The sequence below is a fragment of the Manacus vitellinus genome, unplaced genomic scaffold (assembly GCF_001715985.3).
Source record: "Manacus vitellinus isolate BGI_N305 unplaced genomic scaffold, ASM171598v3 scaffold_6_pilon, whole genome shotgun sequence".
NCBI classification, from domain to species: Eukaryota; Metazoa; Chordata; class Aves; order Passeriformes; family Pipridae; genus Manacus; species Manacus vitellinus.
The window spans coordinates 19181333-19203547 of NW_021940750.1; the positions used below are offsets into that span (position 1 = coordinate 19181333).

The 22215-nt window shown below is 38.6% G+C and overlaps 4 protein-coding genes across 11 annotated transcripts in view; 2 read left to right on the forward strand and 2 right to left on the reverse strand.

Annotated features, from left to right (window-relative positions):
- The window catches only part of SEC23A (Sec23 homolog A, coat complex II component), a 29492-nt gene extending 25972 nt beyond the window's left edge, over positions 1 to 3520 (reverse strand). Inside the window, exon 1 of the mRNA XM_018082752.2 lies at positions 3471 to 3520. The gene's annotated coding sequence lies outside the window, so the exon portion shown is untranslated. The remainder of the gene's footprint in view (positions 1 to 3470) is intronic.
- A 3825-nt stretch (positions 3521 to 7345) lies between these two features.
- On the forward strand, positions 7346 to 15501 carry GEMIN2 (gem nuclear organelle associated protein 2). 7 transcript variants are annotated; one of them, XM_018082910.2, is made up of 10 exons: positions 7346 to 7504; positions 8048 to 8132; positions 9288 to 9388; positions 11248 to 11307; positions 11480 to 11590; positions 12178 to 12222; positions 12926 to 12994; positions 14318 to 14428; positions 14646 to 14704; positions 15037 to 15501. In XM_018082910.2, the coding sequence occupies exons 2-10, from the start codon at positions 8063 to 8065 to the stop codon at positions 15074 to 15076; spliced, it is 666 nt and encodes a 221-aa protein (XP_017938399.1). In that variant the 5' UTR covers positions 7346 to 7504; positions 8048 to 8062; the 3' UTR covers positions 15077 to 15501. The 7 variants fall into 7 exon arrangements, with proteins under 7 accessions (XP_017938399.1, XP_017938402.1, XP_017938395.1 ...); XM_018082913.2 differs by having other exon boundaries at positions 9288 to 9379; XM_018082906.2 differs by having other exon boundaries at positions 9299 to 9388.
- A 2281-nt stretch (positions 15502 to 17782) lies between these two features.
- On the reverse strand, positions 17783 to 21496 carry TRAPPC6B (trafficking protein particle complex 6B). 2 transcript variants are annotated; one of them, XM_029964335.1, is made up of 5 exons: positions 21344 to 21496; positions 19748 to 19831; positions 18608 to 18701; positions 17924 to 17965; positions 17783 to 17886 (listed from the first exon to the last, which is right to left on the reverse strand). In XM_029964335.1, the coding sequence occupies exons 1-4, from the start codon at positions 21479 to 21481 to the stop codon at positions 17934 to 17936; spliced, it is 348 nt and encodes a 115-aa protein (XP_029820195.1). In that variant the 5' UTR covers positions 21482 to 21496; the 3' UTR covers positions 17783 to 17886; positions 17924 to 17933. The 2 variants fall into 2 exon arrangements, with proteins under 2 accessions (XP_029820195.1, XP_029820194.1); XM_029964334.1 differs by having other exon boundaries at positions 17783 to 17965.
- The window catches only part of PNN (pinin, desmosome associated protein), a 12571-nt gene continuing 11846 nt past the window's right edge, over positions 21491 to 22215 (forward strand). The window contains exons 1-2 of the mRNA XM_008924979.3: positions 21491 to 21496; positions 21921 to 22174. Of these exons, the coding sequence (XP_008923227.3) occupies positions 21491 to 21496; positions 21921 to 22174 (260 nt within the window). The remainder of the gene's footprint in view (positions 21497 to 21920; positions 22175 to 22215) is intronic.

Here is a 22215-nt window from a genome sequence, read left to right on the forward strand (position 1 = left end):
ACTATAAAGAAAGTCTTAGTTACCGCACTGCTTTAAGGACTTTCACTAATGCATTTAGTTGTTCATTCTGTTCATTAACAAAAAAATCAGTCAGTCATTCTTCCAAATTGTTTTAATTCTCTAACTTATTTTAAGAATGAAATAGCAGAAAGTATATCTCCTAAGAGTACTTGTTTTATGTCTTCTGCTGTATAAAATTTTGTAAGAGTTTTTTAACCATATTTTCGGTAACTCAGGATGCTGCCAACATGCAAACATAAAGGAATAACAACATGATATTCCACAAGAGTAATTTCCTACAGCAAAGCTAGCAAATAACTTCATAAGAAATACAAGTGCCATATTTCAATACACTGTCTATCAAGAAGCACTTTTCAACAATTCTCTGAATTCAAGTTTACAATTTTGGGCACTGACCGAAGGCTTTCAAAATTTTCAGCTATGGTTAATCAGAAGCCAGAGCACTGGGGAACACAGACACATCTGAAACACTCAACAGGTACCTGTGAACATCAAGGAAAACCAGAAAGGAGTGCACTCCCTCCTCTCCAAAACAAAAACCCTCAGCTATATGCACGCTGTTCCTGAATATCTGTTGCATGCTTCACAGTACCTTTTATAGTACATATAGCACAGGTTTTTCCAGGAACTAGGATATCTAAACTCACACTGGCTAATAATCAAGAATTTATCATAAAAGTCTACATGAACCTTGTTAGAGGAAGTAGAAATGCTCCTAGGTCTCAATTTAGACTGTACTAAGTTAATGAACAGCTATCAGAAATGCTGGAATCCTCCTGAACTGGGATTTAAATCAAGAATTCTCACAAGCACACTGAAATTCTAAGTCCTGCCATTACATATGCTGTGTGAGACTCCAAGAAACTCTCCATTTATCAAAACCTATCTCTATTTACCAAAATTATACTAGCATTGTACCTTTTGTTTCTATGACAGTTAAAAACTTTTCAAGTTATTTTAAATTATAGCTTAACTTAGTGGTTTTACTCTAATGCTGACTTTCAAGAAAACAGAGTAACAAAATACATAAAACAAAGAGAAGCACCACTTTTCACAGCTAATATCCTTAGGAAATAATCAATATTTTAATGGGCATGTCACTGATACTAGGTGCACATCTGCTCCTATCTAAACATGTCATGGCAATAGCAACACAGGGAGCATATGGGACTTTGTGCATAAGAGCACTTCCACCATCACTTTTACTCAAATTGCTGCAATACCATCAGGCAGGGAACAAAACTGAGCAAAAGGAGAGAATATCTGGAAGTTATAATTGCTACAGAGACATCTGAGACAGAAGTTAATTCAGCTAAGAGAGGAAAGAACAGCCTGGTATTTCAAGAAGATATAGAATTTAAGAAATTTCTCTCTTAACAGATTAAAATCCATCAGTGTTTTGTAAAAAAGGTGAAGGAGCATTATCCCTGAAAAACAGGGTATTGATGCAAGAATCTGCACTAGGCAACTATGTCCACTATAATCACAAACTGAATAATCTCTCCTTTTAAAAATGATCTGAGAAGACAGAGCAAATTGCAATTTAAAGGTTATTTCAGCCATTCATTGGCATTGGCTACAGAGTACACCAACTCCAGCTCCGAACACTGCAACATGAACTCACACTTTCTGTACTGGACTTCAAACTGTTTTCTCAACATTTTACTCTAGCAATGTTTGAAATGGCTTTACGCAGACATTACTTTTACTACACAGTTACTGCTCCTTAGAGAGCAATGTACAAGCACCAGTGTGCAGTGACTAATAATATGCACATACATACATAAAGGATTTTTTGGACTTATGGAGTTACATACTGTTACTTTCTCATAAAGCGTGTATTCCCTATGCGGAAGGCAAAATCTGCTAATAATTACTTTCTCCTCCATCTTTTCTTCCATCCTTTACTTCCTTTTCAAGAGTCAATAATGCTTACCTATTTCATCATTCGTCAAACGTGGACTCTTGGTCTGACAAGTTACATTCAGTACCATTTTTACAGCTATGCAGGCACATTTTCTGGGATAGCTGTGAAGAGGTACTGTATTATACAAGAATAGCAAAGCCTCCTGACCTACAGGGTACACACCAAACTGTGGACACCCAAATGCCACAAAATACTCATTGCCCTCAGAAAACAACAAAGAAGGGATTTTCAGAACAGCTGAAAGCAACAGCTCCCATGTTGGGGTGTCACTGCTTTACCTTTGCTGCAGATTAGGATATCCAGACAAAACCAGCAATCCTTTCTGGCTTCCTTCCTACCTCCCACTGCTAAGGTTGAATGTACCTTGCATCCCTGCACCATGACAATCTGTGTCACAAAAGAAGCCACGCTTCAATTGCACAGAGAGTCACTGGTTGACTTTTAGCACCTTTAATCATTTATACATCCCGGGTAAATCTGTCCCAATACAGAAGATCCCCACAACAATATCCATTAATCCTCAGAAGCACATACAAACAAAATCAAAACATTTCTCTTTACGGCATTGTAAGAGTTCAGCACAGACGGACCAGAGTCCCTCATATGACCGTGTGTTTAAATACAACTAGATCAGTAACAGTTCACTGCGCACTTTTCTCACAAAACACCTACTTTCAGTTTATTATGCACTAACAATCTGGTAACAATTTCTTTATGCCCAAATCGCGCATCAGATACAGATCTATTTCAGTTTCAAGTAGGAACTCGAATGCACGAGGAGAATGGCTAAGTAGTTATCTAAAGCAACTGCAAGTTGACAAATTGACAACATTTTCACTACTGAAACACAGTCATCCTCCAAACGTGCTCTCCCAGTCCTGTTACTGAGGCCTTTCTTTGTTTTTTAATAACCAAGGTATGTGATAACCCGCCTAAATTAGAAGAGAAACACATATTCAAAAGCAGCAGGGCCTGCATTTTGTATAGCTTTACCTATAGCTCAAGGCACCCCTGCCAGCGGCACAACGACGCGGGTACAGCAGAGCTTGGGCACAGGAGCGCCGCAGCCGCTGCCGGAGCGAGCCGCCCTTTACCCCGGGCGCAGCGACGGCCGGCAAAAGGCCGTAGCCCGCCGGCCGTACCCGAGCTCCGGCAGCCCCGGCCGAGCACGGCGCTTCTCGCGGGTCGAGCGCACGCCCCCGGCCCGCACGGGAACGCCGCACCCTGCCCCGGGAGGCCGCGGGCAGAGCTGACCGCGCGGGTACCCCGGCGTCCCTCAGGGCAACCGGGGGCCCCGAGAGCAGCGCAGGGCCGCCCGGGGATCCCCACTGCCACGGTGGGGAGCTCCCACCACACTCGCTCCGGACCCGGGCAGCCAGGCCGGTGCACCCGAACCCCGCAGCGCGGGAGCGCGCTGCCGCCACGGCGCCGGCGAAGACTGTCCTCCCCCCGGCACCCCAGCTCGGCCCGCTCGGCTCCCCGCACCCTGCGCTGCCCCCTCAGCCCTGCCCTGCCCGCTTACCCCGCGTCCCGGCCCGGCGCGCCGCTCTCTCCGTAGCCGCTCTCGCCGCCCGCCCGCTCGCAGCCGCCCCGGCGCTGCCGACGCATCAACATGGCTGATGGGAGAGTCCGCGCCACGTCAAGGGGCAGAGCGAGGGGCGGGCTCAGCGCCGCCGCCCCCCGCCCCGGGACACCACGCCGGGGCCCTGCGGGCCTCCGACTCCGTCCGCAACCCGTTCAGGAAAGGAGGCATCCCGGCTATCGGAGGCAGTTTCGCTTCCTCTACCCTCCGGCAGCGCTGGGGCTGCACCTGTGCTCGCAGGTGCCGGATGCGCTGCTCTGTCCGCAGCTACTCTGTCCGTCAGAGAATTCCTCTGGACTGAGCCAGCCGGGTTTCCGGGAGTCCTTGAGCTCATCCTGCTCGTTGCCCACCTTCCACTAGGTGTACTTATGGCAACTTTTTAATTTGGAAGATTGTTTACATGTTTCTTCGGCGCTCCTGGGGGAAAAATATACTGAAATTATATTCCTGCTGGTTTTTAGCCTGAAACAATACCTCATATTTAGAAATATTTATAAATACGTGTTTATTTACTATCTGCACAATAACTTTCACATAAACACAACTGTAGGGGTTTGTTTGGGTTTTTTATTAGTGTGGTTATCTTTTTATCCCCCAAACCCAAGTAATAGTGACGCTTCGGTTTCAGGAATCATTTTAACGAGCCTGCCGCAAAAGGCTAGAAAGGCAACTTCTGTCTTTCCTGAGATATCTCATTGCAACCGATCCGGACATGGGGGAGGACTGAAAAACATTCTGCTGACTGACTACCCCGTCCTGCTTTCTTGCAACTCGGAAAACCATGCTATGACCTCCAAACAAATATAAATGAGTAAAACATCCTTATTGTCTTTTCTTACATGTCAGATGTCATTATGATAGAATTTCTATGTCATTATTATCTCCAGTATAGTTTGCCAGTCCTCTTCAGTCTAAAAACATGAGCATGTAAACAAAAGCAGAACTTTAAGGAAGGGTTTTAAATTTTCTCATCCCCAAATCTCACTGCCAGTTGGGGGAATATTAAGCAGGAGCTTGCCAAGGACACGTAGCCTCAGTCTGAACACCAAAAAAAAAAAAAAATCCAAACCCAAAAACCCACAACAGAGTGAACTTCAAGCACATGCACAGAAAACAATTCAGTGTTATAATTTCAAAGTACTCAAATACTTTGTGAAACATTTTCAGAAAGTTACATTAAAAAGAGGCAAGTCCCAAAATCAAAACTGCGGGATGAACAGTAAACCACTAGAGAAAAAAGAAGCAACTGATATTTTAAGACACGTAAAGAAGAAGGGAAAATAAGAGAGTATACTACTCTGAAAATTCACTACGAATAAAAGATATACAGTATTGTTAACCAATCATCAGTACAATTAAATTTCATTACATGATAACTCAATCCAATGCTCTAAATTTCAAGAAAAGTCTTGCAGCTGTTATGATGGTGCAAACCACAGAGAAAATCAAGGAGAAAGAAAAAAATAGAACAGAAAATAGTTATATACTCACTGTAGGAAAATATTTCATTAGCTCCTAGTATTAGAAGGTAGATTGAAAGCATTTAATTTTTCTTAATTCAGAATTTTTAGTTTACATGTTAGATTCTTAATTTTTTTTAGCCAGCAGTGCATATCCACTAATGCAGCTTACCCTTTCTTTGGAAAAGTACTCTTCCATAATACCTATGCAGTTGAGGAGTTTCCTTTTCCTCTTTCTCCACGGAGTCATATTTGCTTGCCATTGCATCAGCATTGTTGGTAAAACTTGTTAGGAACAATTTTATTACCTGTGGAAGACTACCTGTAATAATTAAAAATCTGTTACTTTGTTTAAAAAGTATCAATGGAAAATTCCAGAAAAAGTAATCCAAAGACAGAAAGTATATTTAAAGAATATTTATATCTGTGGATTCTCTTTCTGTTCATAGTTCTTGACTTTACAAGAAATAGGAAAAATAAGTTCTGAATATTACAAAGTATTAGAAATGAACTTTTTATAGCTGGACTCACCAAAGCTTTTGTCTTGATCATCAGTCAGCCTGCCCAGCGTTATCACTGTAGTTTTAGCTAAGCAAGTTTTATTTCTAGTGGTGACTGCAACTGTTGCACACTCAACTAGGACCTTAGATCCGGGTTTCAGAATTAAAACTCACTGGTACACGTAGGTGGTTTTGGAAACACCTTAAAACAAACAAAAGCCCTGGGAGAGGAGGAGTTAAGGTAGGTGTTCGAGTAGAACAGCTAAAACACAGCCTTGCAGGGGGAAAAAAAAAAGGGCATTCCTTTTTTTTGAACTCATGTCACAAATATCTAGAACTACTCTGATCTACTAGATGGACTGTGCGTAGCACCAAAATGACTTCACATGCAGAACTAATAGGAAAGATCATATCTAGATTGACATTTTGTGTAACAGGAATTTCATAATACACAATGTAAATTATTACAGCATCATCCTTCTTCTTTTTATCTGAGCTGAGAAGCAATCCCATTATGTGCTACCTTGCTTTCTGGCATGGAGGTGCTCCCACATAATAGTCTTTAGATAAATGCGTACAGGAACAATTCACACACTGACCCTTCCAGAATGAGAACTCTGTGTAAATTTATAGCAATTAATTTTATGTGACTGATTTCAACCACAGATCTCTAAGTATTGCAAAGAAGGGACAAGTATTATTATTACTGGATGTTCACAGGTAAAATAGAAAATACTAATGGGTGAGTTTTTACTAAAGAGTCACTTGTAAAAACTACAGTGCATTAGAATAATGGCATAGGGCCTTATGAAAGTGATTATTAAAGGTTTACACATATTCATCAAAAATAGTGTTGTCCCAAAATAGGTCCTTTCACCAGGTGTGCAAGAGGCCAATCCACACACAGAGTTGAGGTATTTATTTACAGTTCTGCACTGAGAGAAGAATTTGCTAGGTGGTAAATTTACAAAGCCAGCAACATAGCTACCAAAACTTTTCACTATTTATACATTTAAGCAAACAAAGGCATTAATATTCATTTGCTACAAGGTACCTAGAACTCTTATTAATTAGCATTCTATATGTTAATGATTCACTGCTCATTAGTCTGCATGCTCAGTCTTTCTCTTCTCTTGGGTTAGAGGATTTTTTGAGTTGGTGGTCACGATCTGCCCCTGCCAGAATTACCTTTAACCCAATTGGAGCTGGATCAGCACAGTGGCTGAGCTGGCTTTATTAGTTTCTTCCTTATCTTGGGAGTTCTATCAAATGTCCTTGTGGCCCACAAATTCTGCATTCTTTGTGTTCACTATCAGTGGTACATCCTTCTTCCCAGCCTCTGTTAACCTCCCCCTAGGTCTGAGATCTTTGAAGCATGTCCAGCCCTAAACCTTAAAAAGGCAATTCTACCAACAAGTAGTTTGTCTTTCTAACACCTGGGCATCGCTTAGAGCTTGTTAGCTGCTCTCTGTTTCACGGATTCAATCTCCCTTCTTCTTCTATGTAAAAATTTTACACATTCCACATTTTCCGACAACTGGCCTGGTTTGATGGGCAGTAAATTGGCACAACCCCTTTCTGCTCTGCTCTTGGGCCAAACTCCCCTCACGGGGTTTTCAGGGCAGCCGAAACGGCCAGAGCAGGTCGCGACACATCAAAGCGCACCGCCAGGCCTGCCTTACCGGGGCGCCCTGAGGGCTCCGCGAGGGCCCCACAACCCCCTGAAGGCACCATCACCCCCCGAGGACACCATCGCCCCCCGAGGGCCCCGTCACCCCCCGAGGACACCATCGCCCCCCGAGGGCCCCATCGCCCCCCAGCCGCGCTCCCGGTACCGGAGCGACTCCGCCCCTCCCGCTCCGCCGCTCTCGCGAGAGCAGCGCTGACCGGCCATGGAGCCGGGCGTGGAGGAGTTGATGCCGCGGCTGCTGCCCGTGGGGGACTGGGACCTGGCCGAGGACTTCGACCCTACGGTGCCTCCCAGGACACCTCAAGAGTATCTGAAGCGCGTCCAGTGAGTGGCGGGGCGGATGGTTCGGGGCGAACCCGTCACCTCTCCGCTAGAGCGGCGCGGCCCCAGTGCTGCCCGGGCCGAGCTGCGCGTCGCGGCGCGCCGGGGCGGCCGAGCGGTGCTGCCCTTTCGCCGGCAAATCCGTGTCTTACACACCTGCAGGAGGGGCAGGTACCGGTCTCCTCGTTCTAGTGACCAGTGACAGGACTCGAGGAAACGGCATGAAGCTGAGTCAGGGGAGGTTTCTGTTGGATATCAGGGAAAGATTCTTCACCCAGAGGGTGGTTGGGCACTGGAACAGGGTCCCCAGGGAAGTGGTCACAACACCAAGCCTGACAGAGCTCAAGAAGTGTTTGGACAATGCTCTCAAGCAGATGGTGTGATTGTTGAGGTGCCCTGCGCGGGGCCACGAGTTGGAATCGATGATCCTGATGGGTCCCTTCCAACTCATGCTTTCCGTGACTATAGGAGTATTTCAGAGACATCCGGCATATATCCACCTGTTACAGAATGGAAAAAATGCAGCCACTTGATTTTATTTTGTAGGATTGAAGCAGCACGATGTCCCGATGTGGTCGTGGCAAAAATAGACCCCAGAAAATTGAAAAAGAAGCAGACAGTAAACATTTCAGTAAGTTTGAGAGCTTTTACACATTTTGAAAGGGGAAAAAATAAAGGGCAACAATGTTAATATGATGTTTATACTAATTTTGGGAAGTCGGCATAACTAAATAGCAGTGCTGGATTTTAAAAGCATTTAAAGAATTAAATGTCTGGATTCGAAAAAACATCTGTACAACTGCTGGTTAACAGCAGTCTTTATAACTGATTAAATTGATAATATCCGTACTATATGATACACAGCAGACTATTTTACTGTCTGAGGAAATCAAATGTTGCATTAAATTTTACAAGTATGTAATCATAAAATTAAATTAACCTGCATAAATTTTAGAAGAAAGATCTCTCCATACCTATTTTAAGGTTTAAATTTATATCTGGGGTAAGGGTAGTAAGTGCAGCTGAGCTTTACTAAAGTCAGACAAAATTCTACCACCATTTTTTCCATATTGGTACTAATATTTTATTGGAATTTTTCCTTACTGCCCAAGCAGATTTTTCTGTTGTTACATTGGCCTGCCAGCTTGGTCTTTAATCTGCTTTCAAATAGTTCAAGAGACCAAGTTTGCTGTTCTCTGTGTAATCTGAAATTTCACTACTAGATTGCTCAAGGGAAGTTTCTGGTGCTGACATGACCGTGTAACTTCTGTGACCATTCTCTTCATCTGTCTGTAGTGGAATTCTTAAACACTTGTAGAAAGATTTTAATTTTTTTAATAACTGTTTCATGCTAATCTTTAAAAAGGTTATATCTACTTAATTGTAAGAGTTAATTTCCTAGATGTTTTTGTGATCTTCTGTCTTCTGAACTTATTATCTTGACAAGTAGAATGCCTAAGATTGATAGCTTCTGTCCAAGGTAAGGAAACAGCACCCTGATTTTTATAAACAGGGAGATTAAGGCAGAATAATTGCTAAAAGAAAGACCTTAAATATTGACAATATATTTTGAACACTTAGTTCTGCTTTCTGTGTAAATATGAGAAGAGTCAGACAGAAGAAATTTTGTCTAAAGCAACTCTTAAGTCAGTCTTGGATGTGGTCATGAAGTTACCTTAGGTGAAGATTTAAAGGATATTGTTTACCTAACAGTAAAGATCCACTCATTCTCTTGTTCTTAAGGATTCTTCTTATAAAGCTCTCTTTACATTATAATTATTGCCGGTGTTTTCTCAGATTTCCGGATGTCAGCCTGCTCCTGAAGGATACTCTCCAACACTCAGGTGGCAGCAGCAGCAGGTGGCCAATTTCTCAGCTGTACGTCAGGTACAAAATAGTGTATGTGAGGGGTCTTGCACAGTCTAGATAGAATATCTGTGCTTTCTGGGGGACAACTTTACATCTAGTATAGAAATATTATGACTTTGTGGTAAAATTTTTCAACTTCAGCAAAAATATGTCAGTATTTAGATTAAGTGATATGGAGTAGTTGAGGAGGAACAAAAACCTCTATGATGTGATCAGTTATATTAAAAACCTAGTGCTAGCAGGAAATGTTCTGCAGAACTCAACTGAAAAAAACAAGTGGATTCTAACCCACCAGGACATTCATAAAGTAGAACACACTTTCCATTAAGCAATCTGTTGACACCCAACAGATGTGTGGCACCTATTATGAGGAGAAATATTTATTTGGTAAAATGTATTTGTAAGGTTGTAGTGTTAGCACAGACTTAAATCTTTTCTAACACGTTTGCACCCTGCTCTTAAATAACAGAACAAAACTAGAAAATTAAGCACTCTCAAAGTGTAAAGGTTCTGAGTTCAGCTAAGCTACAGTTCTAAACTAAAGGAGGGTCAATTTAGATTAGATATAAAGAAGAATTTTTTCACAGTGAGGGTGGTAAAACACTGGCAGAGGTTGCCCAGAGAGGTGGTAGATGCCCCATCCCTGGAAACAGTAAAGGTCAGGTTGGATGGGGCTCTGAGCATGATCTAGTTGAAGATGTCCCTGCCTATGGCAGAGGGGTTGGACTACATGGCCTTTGAATGTCCCTTCCAACCCAAACCTCTCTCTGATTCCATTATTCTCTGTGTACAGTTCAAACAGGGTGAAATGGAAAACATAACAAAGATGTAGGGAGAGATCATTTGTTACCCCAGTACGGTGGACAGCATGCAGTGCATCGATGCTGCACTGCAGGAATACCTCAAGTACTGAGGTATGACCAGCTGTGCCAAAGCTGCTGTAGCACTGAACTCTGCGTGAGCTCATGTACCATGTTTTTTTCAGGGAGGAAAATCAGCGAAGGTGGAGATGCATCTAAACATCAACTGAGCTACCCCCTGTTTCTATGAGGGATCACATTGCATCCTGTATATTAGTCATAATCTAAGGTTGTAGGAGAACTAAGGAAACTGACATCTAAAAGAATATTCACTGTATAGATATTTCTTTAATGCACAAATCAATTGTCTTCTCATCTGTGCCAGAATTAACACTGTGAAGTGTGAGACTATCCTAAAAAGTCTTTAAAACCTAAAAAGAGCATTGGAAATCACTTGTTCAAACACTGCCTCAGCTGCTGTTACTTACAGCATTTTTATCTGTTCTTTTGTATGGCTGCAATAACAATTAGATTGGGAGACAAATTTCTTCTGTTACAGAATGTTTACATCTCCCTACAGGAAAACTGTCAAGCAGACCAATTTGTCTTACGTGGCATCCCCATCAGCTAGAAGAAATGTGCTAAGGTAGCACACTTGCCTTCTTTCAAACTGTTCTGTAGACCTTTGATGCAGATACAGACCACTATTGGAAATAGGATATTGGCTTTATGTGTGGTTTTGGATTAAATCAGTGGATTTTTTCTTAAGTTTGTTATACCAAGAGAAGTCTAGAAGAATATTAAAGCTGATTACCTCGGCTAAACTTTATGCAGTAGACTTCAAAATTCCTTCAGCTTTAACATTACTTCCAAAAACACAGTACGAGCACCTTAATTACATTTCTGCTAAGAGGCATGAGAAATATTTGGCCAGTTGTGCTGCCTATAAATCTATTGATTTATAGAAAGTCATAAAACATACTTTTCGTACATTTTAAGAGTAATGAAGAGCACTTATTGCTAGGATAAAATAACTGCAGAGTTAAGCTGTGATTTGGCTTTGTTTTAATTACTCAGAGCCTGAACAAGCACAGAAATCACTGGCGGTCACAACATTTGGACAGCAATGTTATTATGGTGAGTAGAATTCGTAACAGTGCCATGTGGTTTGTTTTCCCACTCATTAAATCCATGGTTAATCTTGCTTTTATGGTTTCATGCAACAGTTTAGGAATATTATCAAGTCTTTTCTCCAGTGTCTTCAAGATAGCAGTATTACAGAGTTTTCATTTATTTTTATTTACTTCAGCCAAAATCAGAGGATGAAGAAGGCTGGAAGAAGTTCTGCCTGGGTGAAAGAATACACTCAGAAATAGATGCACTACCCGATAATGAAAATATAGGAATTGATTACATGAAGGTAAGTATAGGACTTATATGTAGTTTTCAGCTGTTATTTTGTAGACTAACTGCCAGAAAAAATCCTACTGTTTACTACCACTTGTGCTAAATAGAAAATAGGCTCTCTGGTGAGTGCAGAAAGTCCCATTTTTCATTCCTTTTAAGCAGAAACTGTGAAGCAGAGAACGAGTTTATCTCTTCAGTCAAAAAGCTGAAGAGTTCCTTCATCTGTTGTCAGCTTAACTGCACTACTTTGTTGCTTGCTGATCTGAATGGAAAGTCTGCATAGTCTTCTTTAGTGTTTGTTGCATAGTGATATGTGATTACCCTCCTCATACATGTTATCCTACAAACATGCCCTTCACTGCATCATTTTGAAAAAACAAAACTTTAACAAAAAACAGTAAAAGCAAGGTTCTCTGATACCAAATTTGACTAGACCTTATCTTCAACTTGCTTGAAGATTTTTTAACAGATTTCAAAGCCCTGAACAGACTTTCCAATCACTAGAAGTGTCTGAACATCACCTTAAAATCTTAGTACATTTCAAATTAAAACAAAAATGTTTATGATAATGTTTGCATTTTCCAACTTCATGTTTTTCAGGTGGGCTTTCCCCCTTTGCTAAGTATTGTAAGCAGGATGAATCAGGTAAGCCTACCTAGTAAAATATGAGAAATAATGATGTAGGCAATGTTACTATGTGATTCTGACGGTTGCAGCAGTCTTATCTATTTTTCTGTGCCTAGAGTAGGCAATTGTTTATTACAACTTCTATTCATTGTACACTTTGAAGGAAGACACGTAATCATTATCTCACCTTCAGCTACAAATAACTTTACTAGGGAATATTTTTCATTACTAGTTTTAAGAGTATTTTGTTGTTGTAATTTCTCTGTAGAACATTTAGTGTTTGAATTTTTGCTGAATGCCCCAATAGGTGCTTGACAATGTTTTAAGATTTCTCATTTGGTGTTTTAAGTACAGCCCTTCAACTTGATTGTGAACTTTTACATACATTGCAAGACGAGTCACATTTATCATTCCTTTACTACGTTTCCCACTAGTCATCTTTATGCAGAAACAACTAGTCAGCGTGATGCCTCTTTCCTAATCTGTAGCTATTTATCCATAACTTTTTGTTAACACTGAAAATTACTTCATTTTATATGAAGTTCTTTCCGGGAAGTAGTGCTTAACACACTTACTTTACCCTTATATATAATTTCAACATGGAATAAATACCATGGAGTATCACAGTGGAGTAGAAATATTTTATAATAAAATCCTTCAGATAGAAGGACAACAAAACTAAACATTTCAAGTATTGTCTCTTTCTGTTCCTCTTTTGAAGGCAACAGTAACCAGTGTCTTAGAATACCTGATAAGTTGGTTTGGAGAGAAAAAATTTACTCCAGAACTGGTAATTTTTAATTTAACTACTTGCACATGAATGTGTTAAACAAAGCATAAATTGTTTATAGTTTTCTATTAAATTATTTTGATTTCTAAAGAGTTTTTTAGATGGATGTGTCATATTGTTACTTTCAAAGCTTTCTTGGTTAGATATTAAAATAAGTATTCACAGAACTTGCTGGAAGGCTGCTTACAAAACATACCAGATACAGACCTAACAAGTATTACCAAACCCCCTCCCCTTTTTATCACTCCCCAAACTAACTTAAGCCATGAGGCTTGACGATTATCGATGCTGGGGAGAGCAGAGGGTCAGAGAGCAGCAGCTTTGGTTCTGATCAGTTTAAGCTGCCAGGGTGCTGCACACTGTATTTACCAACACCTCCATTTTAGTTTGGAAGTGCATGACAGTGTGCTGGCAAAAACACATTTAATGTTTTCATGTGCAGCACACACCAGAAAGCTTAGCTGCATTAGTGTGGTGATAAACCAAACCTAAGAAATCCTGATGGACGGGGTACATTGGCACAGACTTTGGCCACACCTAGACTGATCAGCTGTGTAATGGCACTGTATCTACAGAACACCTTGGTGAATGCATCTCATCTCCTCCAGTACCACAAAGCAAGAGAGTCATGAAAAATTACTTACATGATACTAAACACAGTTTCACTATTTTTGAGTCACTAAAAAGCCTTTCACGTTCTGTCCTTTTCTGTAGCACTTGTTTCTTTTTAAGCAATGTGTTGCAGAGAATATGCACATTGACTTTTACTTTAGTCCTACAATGAAAGCCACTAGACACTGTAATTAAATGAAAAAGTTAGACTGGTAGCAGAAATTATGTTTGTAAGAATGCATTAGAATTCTATGAAGTAAAATGCAAAGGACATGTTTTCACAGTGGTAGAAATCTTCAAGCAGATCTAACCACTAATTCCACAAAGATCTGACTTAATACATTCACTCTTCAGGAATGTTTTTCTGCAGATTGTGAAGTTAAAAAATAATAGCCAAGTAATACTCTTTAGATATTACTAAAATAATCCTTCCCTCAGATGGTAATACTGTAAGCTGTATTAATTTGTATTTTGGCCAGCATTCAAAAAAATACCAGGAAACCCAGGAGTACTCCTCACAATCTTATCTAGAAGCACAAAACTCTACCGTGTAGTGTCTAATTTGGCTTTCAAAATTCAATTACAGCATGTAGCACTTAAATGCAATTTTGTTTTGAGACTTACACTCCAGTCCTACTCTGTATAACAATAACAGCTTGAATCTTCAAGGAAATGCTTATAATTAAAACTTTGTTATTTGAATCCTCACAGGGTAGATGGCTTTATGCGCTGTTGGCATGCCTAGAAAAACCTTTGCTACCTGAAGCTCACTCCCTTATTCGACAGCTGGCAAGACGATGTTCAGAAGTCAGGGCAATGGAGGTAAGATTTAATATAACATTGTGCAAAGGACTTGGTGAATTTAGCAGATTAAGAGGATTATTTTTCAATTCTTGAAGTCTTAGTAATTAACTTTTCATGTCCTAAGTTTGCTTGAGAATGAAGGGAAGACTACAAATACATAAAACGTGGCATGTAACAGCTTTTCTATTTGACACAGATAACAAAAGAACTATTCTAATATTTACCTCTTTTTCAGGAGAACAAGAATGAAGAACAAATATCAGCTCTGAACTTGATAATATGCTTAGTTAGCAGGTAATGCAACTTATACACCTAAAACAGTAATGTATGTCCAGCATAAATACACCTAAAACAGTAACATATGTCCACCATAAAGGTGTGATTACTTGTCCTAACCTATATTCTTTTAAAAATGATATAGCAAATATACTTAGCTAAAAGGACTTAAGATAAACCTAAGAATAAAGTAAGCTTATTCCTTTCCTCAGATGAGCCACCTGAACCACAGAGCTGTAATTATGATAGAAACACTAAAAGAAGAGCTAGAAAGCAAGGGATGTAAGAATTCAAAGTATGGAGTACATTGCATTAGAGGTGTTTTACCATATTCCACTTTATTCCACTAGGTACTTCGATCAACGTGACCTGGCTGATGAGCCTTCCTAGGCCATTTTGACAATATCCAGTATTTTGCATTGCCATAGTACAAACAGCATTATCAGAGTTAACAGCAAGACACTGCACTGTTCAGACCCAAAGTACCATACAATCCCTTCAGAATACTCTCACCCTAATACATTTGGGACAACTATGAGTACCTTAAGCTGAACTTTAGCATGAAATTGTCAACGTCTCTGATACCATCATCACCATCATCGTGAAATGGTAAATGAACTGTCTGGCATCATCTCTCAAGCTCCTGTCTTTGTAAACTACATTCTTGGTTAGAAATTTCTACCATTTGAGTAATCCTATGAACACTGCTATTAGGTAAAGTCTGAGGTTACATTACAAATGATTGTTCTTTTTCTAACAGACCTACTGAGGACTTTTTTTAATAAAATTAAAGGATTTTATGGAGTGTTCGTAAACACTGTGGTTTTTCTCAGTCTATACTATTTAACAGCAGCCTTACTATAGAAATTTACACAGCTAGGTACTTTTTCAAGTTTTGGTGCCTGAGCTTAAGCACTGCTAAGCAGTTCAACTATATCCAGTAGGTTACTGAAACAATTGTTCTAGTAAAATATAAATATTACTACTTCATGAGTAGTAATACTATTTTTAGTAAACAGTAGCAGAAACCAGTGAAAATTACACATCTGTATTCAATGCTTTTAATAGAAGCATTTATTAACAGAATTTATTTTCTGTATGGTTATCTTGACAAATACATTAGCTCACTTATTTACATATATATTTAACGTGGAGTGCTTTGCCAAGAGGATCAGCACCTGCTTGGTATGTACATAACTCCCTCTGATTATAATTGTCTTCAGCAATTAAAAATCCATTTTAAAGGAACTATGAATTCTGCTCATAGCAGCCAATTGATATAGAGTATTAAATGACATGTGCTTCCTGTGTATTGTGGAAATTAAGTCCCTCCCCTCACTATTAAAAATAATCATTAGCCATAACCAGTTATTGATACATTGTTAAAATGGCTTTGAATGATTGGCATTTTTGCATCTGGAATGGTAGTCTTAACTGTCATTGAAAAATCAAAATTAGTTGCAATAACTACCAGAGTGTTATTTCTGGAGATGCAAGTAAGAGATTCTGGAGATGCAAGTAGCAGATTCTGTCCATGATGATGCCACAATAATCCCCACTGCAGATGCCTAAACATGATGACAGTGAAATGTCCATCTATTAGGCACATAGAGCAAATTATTTCTAATCTCTTTATAGTAACATTTTCAGCATGTTGAAAGCAGAATGAGTTGGCAACTGAATAACCTGGGTAATGCAAGAATACGAGTTAGCTAACTCTCCACTCCTACAACTCCAAACAAATCTGAGTTATAAAGGTGAACAACCACCACCACCTTCCTCTAAACTACCAGTATAAGAACCCAGTGTTTTCAATCAAACTGCAAATCCCCACTGAGTACCATACTACCGTAATTACTTTCACCTCTGCTAGTTCTATAAAAATGGGACAGCATTCTGCTGGTTCAATTTCTGCTCTCTTTGTTTCCAAGAACTGTTAAGTTATTCAGCTACAGCTAATCTGAACTATCATTCACAGTACCTGAAAATATCAGAACTTGGTCACATCTTAAGCTGAAGTATAATAAACCCCTGGTTATCATATTTATAGTCTCTAGCTTGTCAGCTTGTGACAGCTTTCTAGAAAAGGCTTGATCCATTATAAGTTTCAGACCTTTCCTAGAACTTACGAAAGAACAGTTTCCACTGTTCTTGCCCACCATACTACTGTACAACATACACTTCTCCCAACACGGAAGGTAGTTGTGTATCAAAGGTGTCATTTTAATATGTGACCTCTTCTAATTAGCCTGTTATTTACTGGTCTCAAAACCAGAAACTGAATCACTATCACAAGGCATTCTCATGCTTCTGAATAAACACTGTTTCTATTGTGATGCATTTGAAAGTAAGTATAAGGCCTGAACCTGCCAACAGAAAAGTCTTACAGCAAAATTCATTAGAAGTTTTAACAAGATGTTTTCATGCTTACCTACAGCAAGATATGTATTGTTATGCAAATCTTGTAACAAGTATCTAGCAAACTCCAGTGTCCTCAAGAGTCTTGGTGATGTCTTTATAGCTTCTTTCAGGCCTAATCATCTTCCTGCACACACTCATTACAGAAGTGATCCGTAGTTAGCAATTAAAAGCAAGTACATTAATATCAAGTTTATGTACAACAAGCTAGAACAAATTTCCTTCTTGGCCAGTACAGATAACCTTAGGTGTAAAATCATTCTGACACAAAAAAAAAAAGATGCTAATTTTAAGGAGGTAGGAGAAACTGTTTAACTATGGAGAAGTAAGTTCTTGTTTCTGCTGCATCATACCTACATTCCTACATGCCACATGCCCCATTCCGACACTGGCTCCGTAAGAGAAATACAAAGGCAATCTCTGCTGCCTCACAGTTCAGAGTGAACAGGGAAAAACAGCGGTTGGGCATTCACATTAGGTGACACAACACACATTAGTTTCTTATTCCAATTTCATCTTGATCAGGCTTTTACTCTGTTCTCAAACTGTGCCTCTGGTCTTCCAGATGTGCTCTCTTGGTAATTGAAATATTTTGCTGAAAACTTGTGAGTACACAGTTTTTACCATATGGACATTAATACCTTGGAATACAATAAATTTCATACCAAGACACAAGGATAGTGTTAAGTTATTTCAATGAATATTTATTACATATTTTGGAATTGTGCTGCATACTGCTATAATTTACAAGTTATATACAAGACTGAGCCAAGATACTGAATCCATACACAAAGGATTTTTAAGGTTGATACCCAGATTTGAATGTACTCTACATCTTCTGTATCATCACCTGAAATTTACCTGCAAAAAAAGCAAAGTCAGATCACATTATTACCATTAGAGTTATTTCTCCAAGTAACTATTTTCTTGTATTAATTTTTTTAAAGAAATAGTAAGGAACATCCCAATCTTACGGTTCAATTGTAAGCAATTGTGCCATTATTTAAATTTAGCATTTAAATTTTAACTCCAGCTGAAGAGCTTTTTTTTTCTTTTCTTCTTCCCTGTAAGTTGATCCATTCCCACATCACAGAAGTTAGGTCAGCCAAATTTAGAATTTGTGCACAGTCTGTGGAAAATTTTTAATCAAGCAGTAGTTACAAAGGACTTGACTTACTAACTTTCTTAATGGCTCCTGTACAGAAAGATCTTCACTTATTCAAATAGCTTTCTGGACATACATCCTTATGCATTTGATCCTTTCAAATGCAAATACAACCTTTTAGTTTTGCTTTCCACTCAACATGATGGAGGTTTATCCTCTGTCAGTATTTTCTAAATACCAAAGCATTTAGTGGAAAGCCATATCCTGAAGTTCATATGGATTTCTATAGCCCAGCAGCTTCAAACTAATCCCACCTTGATAAATGCTTATACAGTGATGAAATCAGCCAGGAAAGTTATAAAGTGAACTAGTAATTGAATACTCCAAGAACTACTTACATGCAGGCATTGATGAAACTTCAGCTGTTACAATACTCTTTATTCCCAAATTCGATAGGCCTCCTCTGATTAGTCCACAGGTAAAAGCTAAATACTAAGTACAAAGTTGCTCTTTAAATAAGGGTAAAGGCTGAAGCTTATTGATAAAGATTGAAACTAAGTATTCAAGCACAAGACTTGGACAATAGAAAGCTATGGAAGTTTTGTTTGGTGCTTGAGAGACCTTGTCAGGTCTCTAATGGACAAAAGCTCCAGTATTTGGTAGAGCAGAGCTCACAACACAGGTTGCCCTTGTTAGAGGCACTATTCTGAGTTACTTGTTTCTAATGCCATTAAACCTTTAGGAATTTAATATCCTTAGAACAATATTCCTAAGACTTGGTTGAAATTAGCAAGTGGCATTAAAGTCAATTAAGGAGGAACAGTGCAAGAGAGCATTTTGGCACAGGCCACATTGCAGAATACAAAGGCCGGCAGATACTTAAAATATATGTTGCAAAACAGAAGAAACATCTCACCAAACACTAAAAAAAAAAAATCCCAAGGACAGTAGCCAGCAATAAGATGATCAAGAATTAAGAAACCATAAAATGGACTGAATGTTCTATTTCTTACATCCACCTGAACCAAAGTCCTCTATAATAGATTCTGCAGAGGCATTGATTTTACTTACATGAACTATTACCCTAACTCAGCATCTGCACTCAGAACTGTTCTTAACTGGTGGAAGATCTTTCTGAACATTCCTATCAGCTCATCTCAGAAGCTTGTTCTCAGTAACAAATAGTATCTTCCAAATGTGTTTTGTAAGTTTAAAAAAGCTTCTGAAAGCACATGCTTTCCAAAGAGAATTTGTGTAACTGCAGCAGATAGTGGCGGATAAGCTTCCACCATCAACATAACTGAAACATAGCAGCAAGTTTCTCAACAACCATGAGTGTTTCTTGCACCATAAATCAAATCCACTGTTCCAAAACAAGGTGCGTTTCCAAAAAGTACACAGGTTCTGAAAACTTATCTTTAGCTGCCCTTTTGAAGAGTTTGTATCCATTCAGTTACAAAATTTAAAGTTGTTATTATTAATAGATCAAGGAAATTCAAATCAAACCGGTAGACCCCGCATATAAAATTGAAGGGTACCTTTGGTGCATGTTCTAAATACTGCTTTCCTGCAGACATTTGTGTCAAGAGACGAAATTTATTGTCTTGGAGGACATAAATACCCTGTTTAAAAAAAGAAAAAAAATAGTTGGCTTTTAGTTGAATGTGCAGTGCCTTAGAATCAACATTTCATGTGAATACATTTGATTTGTAAATATATGTTTTTATTGTCTTCATTTATCTTTATTCTTAGGCTGAAAAATGAAATTTTAGATTAAGGCATATGTGATTTAAGTTCAAATTGTATTATATACTCGCAAGGAATATCAAACCAAAAGGTACTTAATTATGAGTTTACAACAAAACTCCTAGATAATAATATGATCTCTAAAAAACGTTTATGTACATTTCTTGGAAAAGTCCTTCTGGTGCTCAGAAACAGTAGTTCTATGCCAGAGAGTCTTTAGCCATATATCAAATGCATACTGGTTTTTACATTCAAATCTCAATCTTCATCTGGTATGCAATTCACTACTCTTATTCTCAAATTCAGTGGGAATTATCTTCCTTAACAGCAGTACAGGTAACACACCTAGCAAACGATAGAATTAAAAGTCTGGTGTTTTCTACATTACAATTTTGTGTAACAATAATAAATTAGTATAATAAAAATATAATAATAAATAAATTACTTAATAATTTCTGAACATAGTATAGCTTTACCTACACCTGTCATTTTAATTTCTTTGTTAATGACTGTGCTACTTTGGAATTTCATAACCCCTGAACTTAAATGAAGTTTGTATATACAATTAAAATCTTAAGCTCAATACTGCAGCTTTCTTTGAATTAAAAAAAGAGATTTCTAAGGTAATTATTATCTGTTAGAGTTATTACTTCATAAACAAATCACTGAAAAATAAAACCTACTTTATTTGGCACAATCTTTGTACAAATCTTCTTACTAATTGGACACAAAAGTAAAATGGTCAAAAGATAACCAAGTCTTCAATAGGAAAAAGCTTTTTTACTCTAGTAAAATGGCTCCTTAAATTATTTTGATCTTGCTTTAAGAACTGTAGCTGTTGATATAGACAAGGAGATGGATACAGCACAATGTCACCAACATGCAAATTTGAGAATTTTTTCAGCTGTTTCTTACACAAGTATGTTCACTAGAGTGAGGTGTCTCAACTGCTGAAAACTGTAAATATTCTTCAAAATAAAAAAATTACTTCAAGGCAGCCATTCTATTTAAATAGATGTTAAGACAGCAACATCACTTTTTCATTAGTTTTCTACTAACATTTAGAGATACATAAAAATGTTCTTGTTTAAATGTTAATCAACTGTAACCACTCCTGCCCTCTATGTAACTCTGCAACAGTGCATATGAAATTCAAAGCACTGAGTCTTTTCAAACGGAGTGGCAATAAAGACATCACTAGCAATCATTACATTGTATTCTGAAGCTACATGAATATTACAAAACCCTGCTTTTTAAACAAAACAAATAAGAGCATTTCGGGTTTCTTATCAGGTAATTCATTCCAGACCAAGAAAAACAAAAATGAAATAGCAATTCAAAAGTCATATTGATTTTGTAAGTTAAATCTTATTCTACAGCATTAGTACCTGATGATTAGTCCTTAGGTTATCTATTTGTTTTTTGAATACAGTTGTCCAAAAATCTTTGCAAATGAACTTCATAATATCTAATTCATCCTTGAACCTGGCAGTATCTTTTGTAAACCTAAGAAATAAGTGAGACATGTATCAATAATGATGGTACACACATCACTAATTAAACAGAAAAACAAATTTTTAAAAATGGTACTATGCAACATTATTTTTGAGGCTGTTACAGAAATTAGTTTTCCAGCCATTGCACAGCATCATTCCAGCATCACTCTGCATTCATCAAGTATTTTAACTTAAGAGCAACACAGTGTTATCTTAATATCTGCAACATGATAGCAGAATAAATTGTTTTAATGCCATGATTACTAAAGATGACTGACATACACAAAGATGCAAAGCACTCCATTTTATCTTCTATGTACACATTTAATTGAAGATAAAACACTCATACCTATACTACTGCTTGGAAGGAATCCTTCTAACATGCAAAAAAGCTCTAACACATAGGAACAAACACGTAAAACTTGTTCCTGTTTTTCAAAAAGGGAGATCTCTCTCTTGCTTATTTCAGCTTTCTCTCCCTTTATCCTCCTTGAGGGTCTTCATCTGGCACAACAGCACCACTTTGTTGAATGAAAGCATCACTTCAGAAGACCAAGAGTCTCCACACGATCCTGGAACGAGGGCGCTGAAGTTGCACCGCGGGTCCCCAAAGGGCCCGAGCAAACAAGGCAGGAACGAGCTCGGTAGCCAAGTTAAAAGGACTGGGAGCGCTTTGCAGAAACGAAACAGAGTAGCAGCCAAACATAAAATTACGTTTAAGAAGTAAATCAGAAAGATAATAAGATCATGAAACGTACCAGAAC